The sequence below is a fragment of the Elephas maximus genome, chromosome 8 (genome assembly GCF_024166365.1).
Source record: "Elephas maximus indicus isolate mEleMax1 chromosome 8, mEleMax1 primary haplotype, whole genome shotgun sequence".
NCBI classification, from domain to species: domain Eukaryota; kingdom Metazoa; phylum Chordata; class Mammalia; order Proboscidea; family Elephantidae; genus Elephas; species Elephas maximus.
The window spans coordinates 36,982,014-36,997,827 of record NC_064826.1 but is presented as its reverse complement, the minus strand read 5'-3'; the positions used below and the strand labels follow the sequence as shown (position 1 = coordinate 36,997,827).

The 15,814-nt window shown below is 36.3% G+C and overlaps 1 protein-coding gene across 1 annotated transcript in view; it reads right to left on the bottom strand.

Moving 5' to 3' along the window:
* Nucleotides 1-15,814, bottom strand: part of TMEM168 (transmembrane protein 168) — a 39,435-nt gene that overhangs the window by 19,915 nt on the left and 3,706 nt on the right. The window contains exon 2 of the mRNA XM_049893936.1: nt 12,678-13,932. Within this exon, the coding sequence (XP_049749893.1) occupies nt 12,678-13,805 (1,128 nt within the window). The 5' untranslated portion in view covers nt 13,806-13,932. The remainder of the gene's footprint in view (nt 1-12,677; nt 13,933-15,814) is intronic.

The window sequence follows — 15,814 nt, the reverse complement described above, 5'->3', positions numbered from 1 at the left end:
AGAACAGAGCAGAACTGCCCCATAGGGTTTCCAAGGAGCAGCTGGTGGATTCAAACTGTCAACCTCTTGGTTAGCAGCCCTAACTCTTACCACTGCGCCACCAGGGCGCCACTTAATATAACTGTAGACCAATGAAAAATTTGTAAGTAATTTCCTTTTTGTGAAAGTAGTTACTAGCTTGCAAGCTTTTAAGACCCCAGGCATTATGCAACAAACAAGGAGATATAACAGAAGCACTAAACACGTTATTAGGCCAATTAACTGGGATGTCCCATGAAACCAGGGCCTCCAAACCAAGAAACCAAATACCATGAGATGTTTGGTTGTACACAAGCAGCCTCAGCAGTGGCTCTTGCAAGTGGCCATTCAAGGCACGACAATTAGTCTCTAATCACCTGAAGCAACAGAGGAAGAAGCATCAGGAACAGAAGGAGGGTATGGAATGTGTCGCTAGTTGCCTCCATGAACCTAAGACCAGAAGAACTAGATGGTATCTGGCTAATTGCCTCCATGAACGTAAGACCAGAAGAACTAGATGGTATCTGGCTAATTGCCTCCATGAACATAAGACCAGAAGAACTAGATGGTATCTGGCTACCATTACTAAGCATTTTGATCAAGGATTTCACAGAAGAATCCTGATCAAAAGGGGAAAAATACAAAACAGAATTTCAAATTCTCATGGACTCCAGACTTCTGGAGCCATGGAGGCTGGATGAACCCCTAAAACTATTGCCCTGAAATAATCTTTAAACCTTAAACCAAAAATGTCCCTTGAAGTCTTCTTAAAATTAAACAATAGCTTAGCTTACTAGTAAAAACAGTCTGCCTTGAGCATTATGCTCTTTTAAGAATTATCTATCTGGGATCAAATTGACAACAACAACTCAAAAGATTAGATAGGAAGCTTAGGGGCCAGTGAGTTTATGTTCACCGAAACAGAGGGTGAGAATGGCTGCGCGACTTGAACGTAATCAATGTCACTAAATCGTACTTGTAGAAACTGTTGAACTGGTGTATGTTTAGCTGTGTCTGTTCTCAACAACAACAACAAAATAAATAAAATTTAGGGGAAAAAAGTAGTTACTAGCTATTAATACGCTATTAAGTTGGGTTTTCAAGTCATGGTCAAAATATTTAACACTTTGAATTCCTATTAAATCTCTACGTAACGCATAGATACTGATGTTGAACTCTCACAAAAAAATCTGGCATTTTCAGGAAAGACATATAATTCTAGTTCGTTTGTTTGTTTAGGAGTATTTTTTTCTGAGTCACCTTAAGTTAGCCAGATTTGGGAAATATTATACACAGAAGTCTAAAGAAAGTGAAGCCCAACTAAGAAATAAAACATACAAATGCATGTAATAAAGTAATACATAAATGAAGATATTTTGGTCTTTAATATGAGTAACCCAGATTTAAGAAACAAGAGATAACTTTCAAACTTTGCTTAATTCAGGATATTTAAGAACACTAAGAAAGCCATTTTATACTTTTCAGGTCAAATGACTTCTTCATGTAGAGGCAGGGTAGACTGGTACAATTACAGCTTAGCCACTTACCACCTGTGTGTACATAAGCAACCTTTCTGAGGCTTAATTTCTTGAATCTATAAAAGGGGGAAAACATCTATTTTATGAGCTTATTATGTGGGTTGGAAATATGTACAATATACCCCGCACAATAGATGGCCACTGTAATTTGCAATGACGCATTTTAAAATTGAAATACGGACATTATGAGCAAAGCAAAAGAAATCTAAATGGGTACTACTTTTTAATCTAAATGACTTTTACTATATAGGAGATCTTAGTGTAGAGCTGTTAATACCCTAGTAGATGCATTAGAAATCTATTCTCTGGCTAAGCAGCCTCAAAAAGAGATAACAAACAGAAAAATATTCTTAGACCACTATCTTGACAAAGGTGAAACAACACTGGTACAGGAATGAAATTCTACTCTTACTTTCACCACAGACAAAATAAAGAGGTTAGATTAAATAACTATATTGTCAATTTCCGACTCTAAAATTACATGGAACAAAGTAAGGTGATTAAGAGTGAAGCTTGTGAAGGCAGATTGCCTGGATTCATATTCACCAGCTTTAAGCAAGTTTTCTAACCTCTCAAGCATGTTTCTTATCTATAAAATGGAAGCAATAATAGTATCTATCTATGAATGTCATGAAGATTAAATAAATTAGTACATAAATGGTGCATAGAACGGTGGCTAACACAGAGAAAACAGCTAATAAATGGTATTATTATTAAAATAGGAAAAACTGACATCTACAGTCATTCATTTTTTTTTAAGTTTTTAAATGCTGGAAAACCAGTTGGGGGAAGAGGAAATACCACGTTCTTACTTCATGAAGAAAGCAACACTGAGACTATGGTTGCTGGTGTTGAGCGGAGAAAAGCATTATACTCTTGTTTTCACAGTGTTGTGGCAGAAGTGGTGAGTAGCAAATTAAAAGATGCTTTCTTATACATTAAAGTTGACAGAGTTAGTGTTGTCCTTCTCATATGGACTAAAACAGCTCAAAACTTTAGAAAGAGAAACAAAACAAAAAGTTATAAAAAATGTACACTTGCAGTTTGGGCAAGAGGTTTGAAAACTCCCTGTTCCCTGTGCCAAGTGAAGTAGCGGAGTAATATGTCTGATCCCGCTGTTATGCTAGAAATGAAATTATGATGCATCTGTAGATGCCACCCCTTTTTTGGATGTGAGGTCAATCTTGTTATATATATCTGTCACATCAGGTGACTGTCATTGCTCCCCATATAAAGGAATCAACTGTGTTTATGGTTTTTCTGGTTTGGGTCAAAAAGGTTTCTATAAAAAGCTGCATCAAACCTCATGGAATCTGCAAATGACAATGGCTGGCAATGAAAGGCATATAAAATTTCATATGAAAGACTTTAGAGAGACTCTCTAAACATAATAGCCGTGGGGTATGTTTCCTTGGGTATCCGGCCAATTTCTCCCCTTTCATTCTTCTGCGAATTATCAAATATCACAATTTCAGAAAAGTCTATAGCTGAGCAATAAGACACACCAAACGCTATGGTACTGTATAATTCTTTCTTAGTGCCTGATTTAAGGAAAAAGTATAAACAAGGAAAGCAAATAGCACATTCAATGAACATAATACAAATTGCAGCAAACAACAGATGTAATTGCGCAGTCTAAAGTTGGAATGAGATTATGAACAAAACACAACAGAAGTTAAGGCTAAACTTCCAGTTTTTCACATGTAAATGACTTGGAATGAATACTACTGACTCATTGTGAAGATGTTATTAAACTCAGTAAAACTAACAAACGGCAACAACAAAAAAAGCTGTTCATATGGTCTTTGGCAAAGATCCTACTCAAAAGAGGTCAGGCAAAAATTTCTTAGATATGACATCAAAAGATGATTGATTTAAAAACAGATAAAGTATACTATATCAAAATTAAGAACTTCTGCTCTTCAAAAACACAACATGAGACTCAAAGCCAACTCTTCAGACAAGGATTGGACTGAACTATAAGATAGAAAATGATACTGGTGAGGGCTGAGCTTCTTGGATCAAGTAGACACATGAGACTATGTGGGCAGCTCCTGTCTGGAGGGGAGTTGAGAAGGTAGAGGTAGACAGAAGCTGGCTGAATGGACACGGGAATACAGGGTGGAGAGAAGGAGTGTGCAGTCTCATTAGGGGGAAGAGCAACGAGGAGTATATAGCAAGGTGTATATAAATTTTAAACGAGAGACTGACTTGATTTGTAAATTTTCTCTTAAAGCACAATAAAAATAAAATAAAAAACACAATAAGAGAATGAAAAAATAAGCTATACACTGGGAGAAAATATTTGCAAGTAATATACCTGATAAGGGGCCCTGGTGGTGCAGTGGTTAAGAGCTCAGCTGCTAACCAAAAATTTGGCAGTTTGAATACATCAGACGCTTCCTGGACACCCTATGGGGCAGTTCTACTATGTCTATAGGGTTGCTGTGCAGTGGAATTGACTCGACAGCAATGATTTTTTTTTTTTTTTTTTTGAGGCCTGATAAAGGGATTTGTATCTTGAATAAAGAAGTCTCAGGACTAAATATTAAGAAAACAACCCAATTAGAAAAATACCCAAACAATATGAACAGGTACTTCACTAAAGAACATAAAAATGACAAATAAGCACATGAAAAGATGCTTAACATCATTAGTCATTAAGAAAATGCAAAATAAAACCACGAGAATGGTTAAAAAACAAAAACAGATGATACCAAGCCCTGAAGGGTATGTAGAGCAACTGGAACTCTAATTCACTGCAGGTAAAAAGTAAAGAGTTAGGTAGTTTCTTATAAACATATGCTACCATACCATCCAGCAATTCCACACGAATAAAAACTTAGGCTCACACAAAACTCTATCTACTAATGTTTACAGCAGCTTTATTCATAACTACCAAAAACTGTAAACAACCTCAATACCCCTCAAATGAGTAACGGATAAAATGATGTACATCTATAAAACAGAATACTGCTTAGCAATAAAAAGGAATAACTACTCATATACACAACAGCATAGATGAATCTTGAATGAATCATATTAAGTGAAAGAAGTCCGACTCAAACAGCTACATATTATATGATTTTACATATATCACATCCTGGAAAAGGAAAATCTCTAGGGTCAGAAAATACATCAGTGGTTGCCAAATGCTGAGGGTTTGGAAACGGATTGGCTACAAAGGGGCAGGAGGGAATTTTGTGGGGTGATGGAACTGTTTTATATCTTAATTGTGTTAGTGGTGGCCATACAACTAAATGTATCTGTCAAAACCACAGAATTATACACTAAGCGGGTGAATTTTACTGTACATAAATTTTACCTAAGTTAAAAAAAATTTTATTATTAAACCAAGTAAAACTAACAAAAAATATTCATATGCAAAAAAAGTTTAAAATAAGCGGCTGAGCCCATTTTGAGCAAAGTCTAGGCAGTTTAATCTCACGTTTTTGTTTGGTTTTACTTCTCAGGTAACAAAATGAGAGTACAGCTGATGCCCCCCAAAATACTTAAAACAAATACTTAACATAACAAATATTTATTATCTCACACAGTTTCTGAAGGTCAGGAATCCAGGAGTGGCTTTGCTGAGTGGTTCAGCTAAGGGTCTCTCATGAGGTTACAGTCAAGCTGTTAGCCAGGACTGTAGTCTTCTCATAGCTTGACGGGGGCTGGAGAATCCCCTCCAAGTTGACTCACATGTAATTGTTATTAAGTCTCAGTTCTTTACTGGGTATCACCTGAAAGTTTCCATTCTTCACTATAGGCTGAGTATCATCATGACATGGCAGCTGGCTTCCCCCAGAAAAAGTAACCTGAGACAGTGTGTCCCATATCTTTTACAATCTAATTGAATAATCTAATCTCAGAAGTGACATGCCATCACATCTGTCATATGCTACTGGTCACACAGACCAACTCTATTACAATGTTGGAGGAGACTACACAAGGGTATAAATACCAGGAGGTGGGAATCACTGAAGTCCATCTTGGAGGCTAGCTACCTCAACAACCAGAAACATATTAAATAGACTCAGCCTCAACAGTAATCTCATAAAAATAAAACTAGAGGCATCCTTGGTGATGGTTGTGCAACATTGGGAATGTAATTAACACCACTGAAATGTACACTTAAAAATGGTTACAGTGTATGCCAACAAAAACACCCAAGCGACAAAAGGCAAAACAGGTAAATGGGACCTTATAAAAAATATTTTTCTTCACCAAAGGACTTTATCAAAAAAGTGAAAAGACAACTGACAAACTGCAAGAAAATGTTTGCAAACCATATACTGATAGGATCTATCCAGAAATTTCTTAAAAACTTCCTCAACTTAACAGCAAAAAGAAAAACCACCCAATCAAAAAATAGGAAAAAGACTTGAACAGACATTTTCACCAAAGAGGATATTCAAATGGCCAACAAGTAAATACATGAAAAGATGCTCAACATCATTAGCTATTACCCATTAGCCATAACCAAACCTGTTGCCTTCGAATTGATCCTGACTCATATGTACCCTATAGGAGAGAGTAGAATTGCCCTGCAGAGTTTCCAAGGAGCAGCTGGTGGATTCGAACTGCTGACCTTTTGGTTAGCAGCCGAATCAAATCAAACATCACAGTAGAGATCAATGAAGTCCTGGTGGTGCAAAAGTTAAGTACTAGGCTGATAACCAAAAGGTTGGCAGTTTGAACCCACCCAACAGCTCTGTAAGAGAAAGACCTGGCAATCTGCTTCCATAAAGATTACAGCCTGGAAAACCCTGTGGGACAGTTCTACTCCGTCACATGGGGTCACTATGAGTCAAAATCAACTCGATGGCACCTAACAACAGAAATCAATGAAAAAGAAAGGGAGGGGGGAAGAGAGAGAAAAATCAATTAATACAAATCGGTTCTTAAAAAAGATCAACGGAATTGAAAAACCTTTACCTAGACAGACCAGGAAAACAGAAGATACAAAATGAAGTCAGAAATGAAACAGAACCTACATAAATGAGAAATTATGAGAGAATGTCAAGAACAACTTTATGCCAACAGATGAGTCAACTAAAATGAGATGGATAATTTCCAGGAAGACACAAATTACCAAAATTGACTAAAAAATAAATAGAAAACCTAAATAGATTTATAACAAGTAAAAAAAAAAAACTGAATAATTGAAAATCTTGCCACAAATAGAAGATCATATCCAAATGGCTTCACTTATGAATTCTAACAATAATTTAAGGAAGGCAATACCAATCCTACACAATCTGTTCCCAAAAATATAAGACCGAAAACTTCCTAAACTCACTCTATGAGGCTACTATCACCCTGACATCAAAGCTACAAATAAGACATAACGAGACAAGAAAATGTCATGAACACAGATGCAAAAATCTTTAATAAAATATTAAGAAACTGAATCTAGCAACATGTAAAAACAATTATACACCATGACCACGTGGGATTTATCCCAGGAATGCACAGTCGGTTTAGCATCCAAAAAAAAAATCTATTAATGTAATATACCATATTAATAAAGGGAAAAAAAAAACACATGATCATGTTAACAGATACAGAAAAAGCATTTGACAAAATCGAACACTCAAGAAATTCTCTAAAAACTAGGAAAATAAGGGAAATTCCCTCCACCTGATAAAGAGTATGTACAAAGCTCCTGCAGCCAGCATCACACCTAACAGTGAGAAACTGAATACTTTCTCAGTAAGATGGATAACAAAGCATTGTCCTGAATAAGGCAAGAAAAAGAACTTAATAGCATACAGATTTAAAAAAAAAAAAAGGGAGAAGAGAGGAGAAGAACAGCTCTTGCTAGAGTTTCCGACATTATCGTCGTCTTAGTTTAATGCAGCTATAATTTTTTTATAAAGGAAATGCCACAAGTGGATGGCTTTAACAGACAGAAATTCATTTTCTCACAGTTTAGGAGGTGCGAAGTCCAAATTCAGGGCGCAGCTCTAGGGGAAGGCTTTATCTCTGTTTTGTTTTTTTTTTTTAATCTCTGTTAGCTCCAGGAAAAGATCCTTGTCTCTTCAACTAGCTTCCTGGCTCCTTGGAGATCTCCATGTGGCTTGACATCTATCTTTCCCCATCTCAGCCTGAAGGTTTTGCTCGTTTAAACTCTTTTACATCTCAAAAGACAATGACTCAAGACAAACCTACAGTAACTCTGCCTAATTAACATAACAAAGACCACCCATTCCCAAATGGGATTATAACTACAAAAAAAAACATAGAGGCTAGGATTTACAACACAAAATTTTAGGGGACAGGATTCAATCCATAACAATCATCATCATAAAATGCCTTAATTTGCAGATGACATATATACGCACACACACACACACACAATGTCAGGAATCCTAAGAAATTGCTCAAAAAACTACTAGAACTAATAAGCAGGTTTAGCAAGCTTGGAGAATACCAGATTAATAAAGTCAAGTGTATTTCTATATATCAGCAACCAAAAATCTGAAAGCAAAATCGAGAGAACATATGCATCCACAATATTTTTTAAAAAGGAATAAACCAAAACCCACTGCCACTGAGTTGATTTCTCAAGAATAAATTTAAAAAAAGACCTGTACACTGAAATGACAAACCATTGTTGAGAAAAAATTAAAGATTTAAATAAGTGGAGATGGGAATTGCTTCCAAATTAATCTATAGATATAACACAATCCCTATCAAAACAGCAGCATTGTGAAAGCGACAAACTGAACCTAAAATGTATGTGAAAATCCCAAGACCCAGAATAGCCAAAACAACTTGGAGAAAGAACAGAGTTGGCGGTCTTAACAGACGTCTTGATTTCAAAACTCACTATAGAGCTACAAAGAAATCAGGACAGTGTGGTATTGGCATAAAGACAGACATAAAGATGAATGGAACAGAATAGAGAACTCGGAAATAAAACCTTACATTTATATTTAATTCATTGTGGACAAAGATGCCAACACAATTCTTTGGAGGAAAAGACAGTCTTTTCAATAAATGGTGCTAGAATAATCATACATCCATATGTAAAACAACACCCAAAACAAATGAATTTAGATGCTTACCTCATGCTATACACAGAAATCAATTCAAACTGGATCACACAGCTAAGTATAAGAACAAAAGTGATAAACTTTTAGAACAAAACATAGGATAAAAGTTTTTGAGACTTAGGGTTAAGCAAAGATATTTTAGATATGATACTAAAGCACAATCCATAAAAGAAAAAGTTGATAAATTGGACTTTATAAAACTAAAAAAATTTTATTCTTTGAAAAGCACCATTAAGAAAATAAAAAGATAAGTTACAGATTGGGAGACAACATTTCTAAACCATCTATCCGATAAAAAATTTTATCTAGAATATTACATAAACTTAAAGCTCAATAATAAGACAAATAACCCCAACTTTAGAATGGGCAAAAGATTTGAATAGATACTTCAACAATGAATATATGTGAATGGCTAAAACTCATATTAAAAGATTCTTGACATCATTAGGAATTAGACACATGAAAATTAAAACAATGGTAACACTCCACACCTAGATTAATGGACTTTCTCAAACTGATCAATCTTAGGAAAGGGTAGAACTGAAGGTGAGGATCTGGAAGTTGATTCCCTTAAAACTATCTTTACAGACATAGAAAGCTTTTGTGTACCTCCAGTGGTAAATGTACCCTATTTGAAGGCCACTGGCATAAGGGAAAGAGTTTGGTGACTTAGAAAGTATTTGGTTAATAGGATTTGGTGACCTGGAAAGGAGTCAAGCATGAATGAGGTGACATGGAAAAGGAAAAAGTACTTAGGGCTGGGAAAGGTGCTAACAGGAATGAGAAGAGAGGAGGGAGAGCTCTTGATAGTTTCTGAAATCATCATCATCAATCATAATTCTGACAGTCCCTAGCACTGGTAAGAACACAGTAAGGAAGATATCCTCAGGCGACACCCAAGATGTTTTCATCATTTGGTTGACTCCCACATATGTTCCCTATCCCAGCCCAAAATGACTAAAAAAGCACCATGGCCAGAAAAGTCCCCCACATCTCCCTTTAAACGTTCACATCTAGAAATCATCTGCAGCAACAAACACACAAAGCAGAGACTGCAACAAGCAGACTTGATCATCCCACGCTGATATACTCAAATGATAGCACTGGTTATACTGTAATCACAATTGTTTGTTTCCATGTCTGCCCTCTTCCCCCTCCAACTAAAGACTGTGACTTCTTTAAAGCCAGAGACATTAAATTCATTATTCATCTTTAGATCCTCAGTACCCAACACAGTGCCTGGAATATAGTGCATGGTCAACAAATGTTCAAATGTAAGTCTTGGTTTGTTAACATGGTAGATACAAACTACAACCCTGCAGTTTGTACATCTTCATCTAAATAGGACTATTGTGACATATTGTGGGCAGCAAATTATTATAAAAAATGTTTTTTCTTAGGACAGTGTCTAATCTGTAATCAAGGCCCTTACATGCAACACATGGGGTCTCCATGAGTCTGAATCGACTCAACAGCAAGTTTTTGTTTTGTTTTAATACATCTAATAACTATATGTTATTGCTGTTAGGTGCCACTAGTTGGTTCTAACTCGCAGTGACCCTATGTACAACAGAACGAAACAGTGCCCAGTCCTATGCAATCCTCATGATCCTTCCTATGTTTGAGCCCATTGTTGTAGCCAGTGTGTCAATTCATCTCATTGAGGGTCTTCCATTTTTTTGCTGACCCTCTACTTTATCAAATATGATGTCCTCCTCCAGGGATTCGTCCCTCTTGACAACATGTCCAAAGTATGTGAGATGAAGTCTCACCATCCTTGCTGCTAAGGAGCATTCTGGCTGTACTTCTTCTAAGACAGATTTATTCATTCTCTGGCAGTCCATGGTATATTCAATATTCTTCACCAATATCATAACTCAAATGTATCAATTCTTCTTCGGTCTTCCTTATTCATTGCCCAGCTTTCACATGCATATGAGGTGATTGATAACCATGGCTTGGGTCAAGCAAACCTTAGTCCTCAAAGTGACATCTCTGCTTTTTAACACTCTGAAGAGGTTTTTTGCAGCAGATATGCCCAATGCAAAACGTACTTTGATTTCTTGCGTGCTGTTTCCATGGGTGTTGATCGTGGAACCAAATAAAAAGAAATCCTTGAAAACTTCAATATTTTCTCCATTTATCATTATGTTGCTTGTAGGTACAGTTATGAAGATTTTTGTTTTATGTTGAGGTATAATTCATACTGAAGGCTGCAGTCTACAATCTTCATCAGTAAGTGCTTCAAGTCCTCCTCACTTTCAGCAAACAAGGTTGTGTCATCTGCATATCACAGGTTGTTAATAAGTCTTCCTCCTATCCTGATGCCCTGTTCTTCATGTAATCCAGCTTCTCTGATTATCTGCTCAGCACACAGATTGAGTAAGTATGGTGAAAGGCTACAATCCTGATGCACAATTTTCCTGACTTTAAACTACGAAGTATCCCTTGTTCTGTTTGAATGACTGCCTCTTGGTCTAAGTACAGGTTCCTCATGAGCGCAATTAAGTGTTCTGGAATTCCACTCTTTGCAATGTTATCCATAATTATTATTCACACAGTCCAATGCCTATGCAAAGTCAATAAAACACAGGTAAACACCCTTCTGGTATTGTCTGCTTTCAGCCAGGATCCATCTGACATCAGAGGACATTCCACATCCTCTTCTGAATCAGGCTTGAATTTCTGGCAGTTCTGTGTGGATATACCGTTGCAACCATTTTTGAATGATCTTCAACAAAATTTTACTTGTGTCTGATATTAATGATACTGTTTGATAACTTCCGCATTCTGCTGGATCACCTTTCTTTGGAATAGGCATAAATATGGATCTCTTCCAGTTGGTTGGCCAGGTAGCTGTCTTCCAAATTTCTTGGCATAGACAAGTAAGCACCTTCAGTACTGCATCTCATATGCTGAAACATCTCAATTGGTATTCTGTCAATTCCTGAAGCCTTGTTTTCACCAATGCCTTTAGTGCAGCTTGGACCTCTTCCTTCATTACCATCGGTTCTTGATTACATACTACCTCCTGAAATTGTTGAATGTTAACCAATTCTTTTTTGGTACAGTGTATTCCTTCCATGTTCTTTTGATGCTTCCTGTGTCATTCAATGTTTTGCCCACAGAATCCTTTAATATTGCTAGTTGAGGTTTGAATTTTTTCTCCAGTTCTTTCGGCTTGTAAAGTCCCAAGCACGTTCTTCTCTTCTGGTTTTCTAACGCCAGGCCTTTGCATGTCATTATAACACTTTACTTTGTCTTCTTGAGCCTCCCTTTGAAATCTTCTGTTCAGCATTTTTACTTCATCATTTCTTCCATTTGCTTTACTACACTACACTCAAGAGCAAGTTTCAGTCTTTTCTGATATCCATTTTGGTCTCTTCTTTCTTTTCTGTCTTTTTAATGACATTCTGCTTTCTTCAGGTATGAAGTCCTTGATGTCATCTCACAACCAACTGGTCTGTTGTTCAGTCATTAGTGTTTGATACATCAAATCTACTCTTGAGATGGTCTCTAAATTCAGGTGGGATATACTGCAGGTCATACTTTGGCTCTCATGGACTTGATTTAATTTTCTTCAGCTTCAACTTGAACTTGCATTTGAACAACAGTGGGGAAACCAGTGGACTAGACAGAAGCTAGACAACCTGGTTCTGGTTAGTACTAGCCAAACAAGATATGTCTTGTTTGGCTTTCAGTTTCCTGTCTGTAAAATGAAAGGTTTAGAGTAAAACCTGTAAGTATCCTTCAAATGCTAATGTTCTAAGGATGTTTGATATATGAGTATTTCCCTAATGAAAAACTAGGAGATGGAGGACACGTCACATGCTGAGTATTTCTATCATTTTGGTACCACTTTGTCAGAGATAAAACTAAATTATTGTGTCAACATTTATTCAGTGCTTCGATTCTATGGTCAAAATTAAATAGGCACCAAAAAAGAATCTCCTCTAGAAATCAGAAACTTGACCTTACAATTCTAATAGTTCAACTTTTGACACTAGTACTTTATCACACAACATAGGCATCAACGCAATAAAAAAAACCATTAGCTTACCTGCCAGGAAACTGCTCCCAAAATTGCTGTTGCAAGAAGACTAAAGAAAACTAACTGCTCAGAAATTAAGCAAAAATGACGCATCCCTTTGGATGCCATGATTCTATCAAGGCTATTGTTGTCTGCTCTGTGGGTAAAATATACTTTATGGCAGTCATTCAATTTGGTATGGAATCCCCAAAGAGTTAAAAGAAAAATAATATGGCAAATCATCCAGAAAATTCCAAAAATGGAAAAACCTGGTATTACAAAATACCAGAGATGAGTGTCTCTAAGTTTAAATGCTGAAAGAATAAAAAACGTAAGCTCAATCATTCCAGTGAAAACAACAGAAAGTCTTCTGCAAATTCTTCCACGGTACAGAAAGGGTTTCCACCTTTCAGTCACTGAAAGTCCACTAAAATAGATGTCAAGGAAAGGATCCGTTATCAGGCAAATAAAAAAACATGCAAAAGCAACTGGATTTTTGGGAATTTCCAATGAGGAGAAAAACAACAAGACCCCAAAAATAACTAAGTTTGGAATAGCTAGGAAAGACTTCATTCTCAGGTCAATAATCAGCATCGCCAAAGCTACAACAAGTAAAATGATACTCAGAGACTTCTCCACCAACATAGTTGTACTGGCAATGGCAAATCCAACAAGCTCCAGAAATTCAACTGTGGTAAGTAAAGTTGGCCGATGACGGACATAACCAGAAATTCTCTCCACCAAAGCACATAAGATCCTCAATACTATGGAAGTTAGAAGCAAATATTTGGTTGATTCTTCTTTCACATCGTTTTTAAAGGATGCATTATCAAGAAAACATAGGAGACCAAGCAAGAATCCAAACCAAAGATTGGAGAGACTTAAACTTGCTGCTTCCATTGAAAAATAATAATAAAGTATGCTGGCAATTCCAAGAACAAAGAGACCAAGGATAAAAATAACCAGAATTAAAGAATTTGCTGTTTTTTCCCATCTTACATAAAGACCTAAGCATATAGCAACCAATAAATTGATTCTGGCTAAATAGCCAAGGTACCGCACTGAAGAATGCATGTTCACTTCCCTATTTACTTCTTCCAGTCTTGTCATTGCTAAGTAGAGACAATGACTAAAGCAATAACGCAGTGATTTACACATGAAATCTGGCAATTGGACTTTCTTCCCACGTTGTAAAAATTAACTGCTTGTATTTCATCCAGCCAATCCAATGTATGCGTAACTTCTGTTCAACATTTTCTCAGGTGGAATTTTTGTTTATAATGATCTAAAAAAAAAAAAAAGAAATGATATTTCAGCATGAATTTTATATAATTTACCTCGCATATGCATCTTCCTTGTACAAAATAAGTAACAAATATAGTTTCTTCAGAAACCCAATTTAAAATCTGCATTTGCCTATATCTTAATGGGTAATTGTCTCTGGCTTAAAAACTTGGCAGTTTACCCAAACAAAAATGTGCTTTCTACTCATCATATACTAAGACTTCAAGATGAAACCATCAACGGGACTGTTCTTCTAGACATGGTAAGGAATTCATCTACTCCATTCTTACACTAGCTAGTATCTGGTTTTCCACCATCATGCAGATAAGAGATGCTACACTTAGCTTAGATTGTAGCAGATGGCTTTGTCATGATGGAAATCTACTCAACTCTTACATGGAATGAGTAACTTCATTACTTCTAATTTGAAAAGCACCATTTTACAGTAATAGTGACCATTATTACCTGCCTAAAATCCTTTTTTACAAAAAAAGAAAAAAAAACAAACTCGTTGCCATCTCATAGAGACATTACAGGACAGAGTAGAACTACCCCATAGGGTTCCCAAGGGGTGGCTCGTAGATTTGAACTGCTGACCTTTTGATTAGCAGCTGAGCTCTTAACCACTGTGCCACCAGGGCTCCTTTTTTTCAAGGTAGCTCTAAAATGCTATAAATTCTTAGTTTTTATAATATTTAATAAACTCCCTAATAGTAAAGCTCAACTGCATTAAAGTTACTCAGTCTCTAATGTTGACCATAATTCTCCCTGTACCTTTACCTCTAGGACAAAGTTTCTTTACCAAACCTTCTTTCCAAATCTAATCTCTCTGTGGCAAACCAATTACTGCCAGTCAAATTCAAACACAGGAATGCTGACCAACAGTTAATATAAAGTAAACTAAGCCCTTAAGAATTCTACTTAAAAAAAAACCTTACCACACTGATTATTTGTTTGAGCACCCAGATAATTATTACAACCTTAAGTGCACACTGATACTGATAAGCATCTCTATGAGTTACACTTAAAACACGACAGGGTGATGTTAAAAAAAATTCAGTACACTCCAATCATCAGTTTCTCACACTTAAGTGAAAGAAAAATCAAAATATTATTTAAAAAATATTACTATTCAAAAATTATTTAGCTATCTATGAAATAATTCCCCAGAATCCCTGGTGGCATAGCGGTTAAGAGCTACAGCTGCTAACCAAAAGGTTGACAGTTCAAATCCACCAGGCGCTCCTTGGAAACTCTACGGGGCAGTTCTACTCTGTCCTATAAGGTCACTATGAGTCAGAATCGACTCAATGGCAACGGTTTGGATTTTTTATTGAGATAATTCTTCAAAATTTTCTAGTATATTGTTTCACAAGAACTGGTCTATTATGATGGCTATGGTCACGCTGAATATCCCAGGAGAACTCGACCAGATAAAAATTCAAAAAGAACTAGTTTGTGATCAGTTTATGTACACTTTCTTAAAAACAGGCCACTAAAAGGAAGACCCAAGAGAAACACCATACAACCTTGGAATTAACCATAAATTACCCATTAGGCTGAAGAAGAATGTCACTGAATCAACTTTAGGGTCTCTGGTAGGCTCTAAGAATCGTTACTAATTCTACTTCTATATTATCAACAAGCATATTTTTAAAGCTAAATGAGATTAGCTAAGCATTCTAATTGATTTTCCTCAATTGCATTTTCATTCAGTATTTTCTTACTCAAGATACCACACCAAAAAACTCAAAACCAAACCCACTGATGTCAAGTAGATTCTGACTCATTTTTATTTTCTTACTCAAGATTCCACGCCAAAAAACTCAAAACCAAATCCACCGCTGTCAAGTCGATTCTGACTCATAATGACCCTCCAGGAC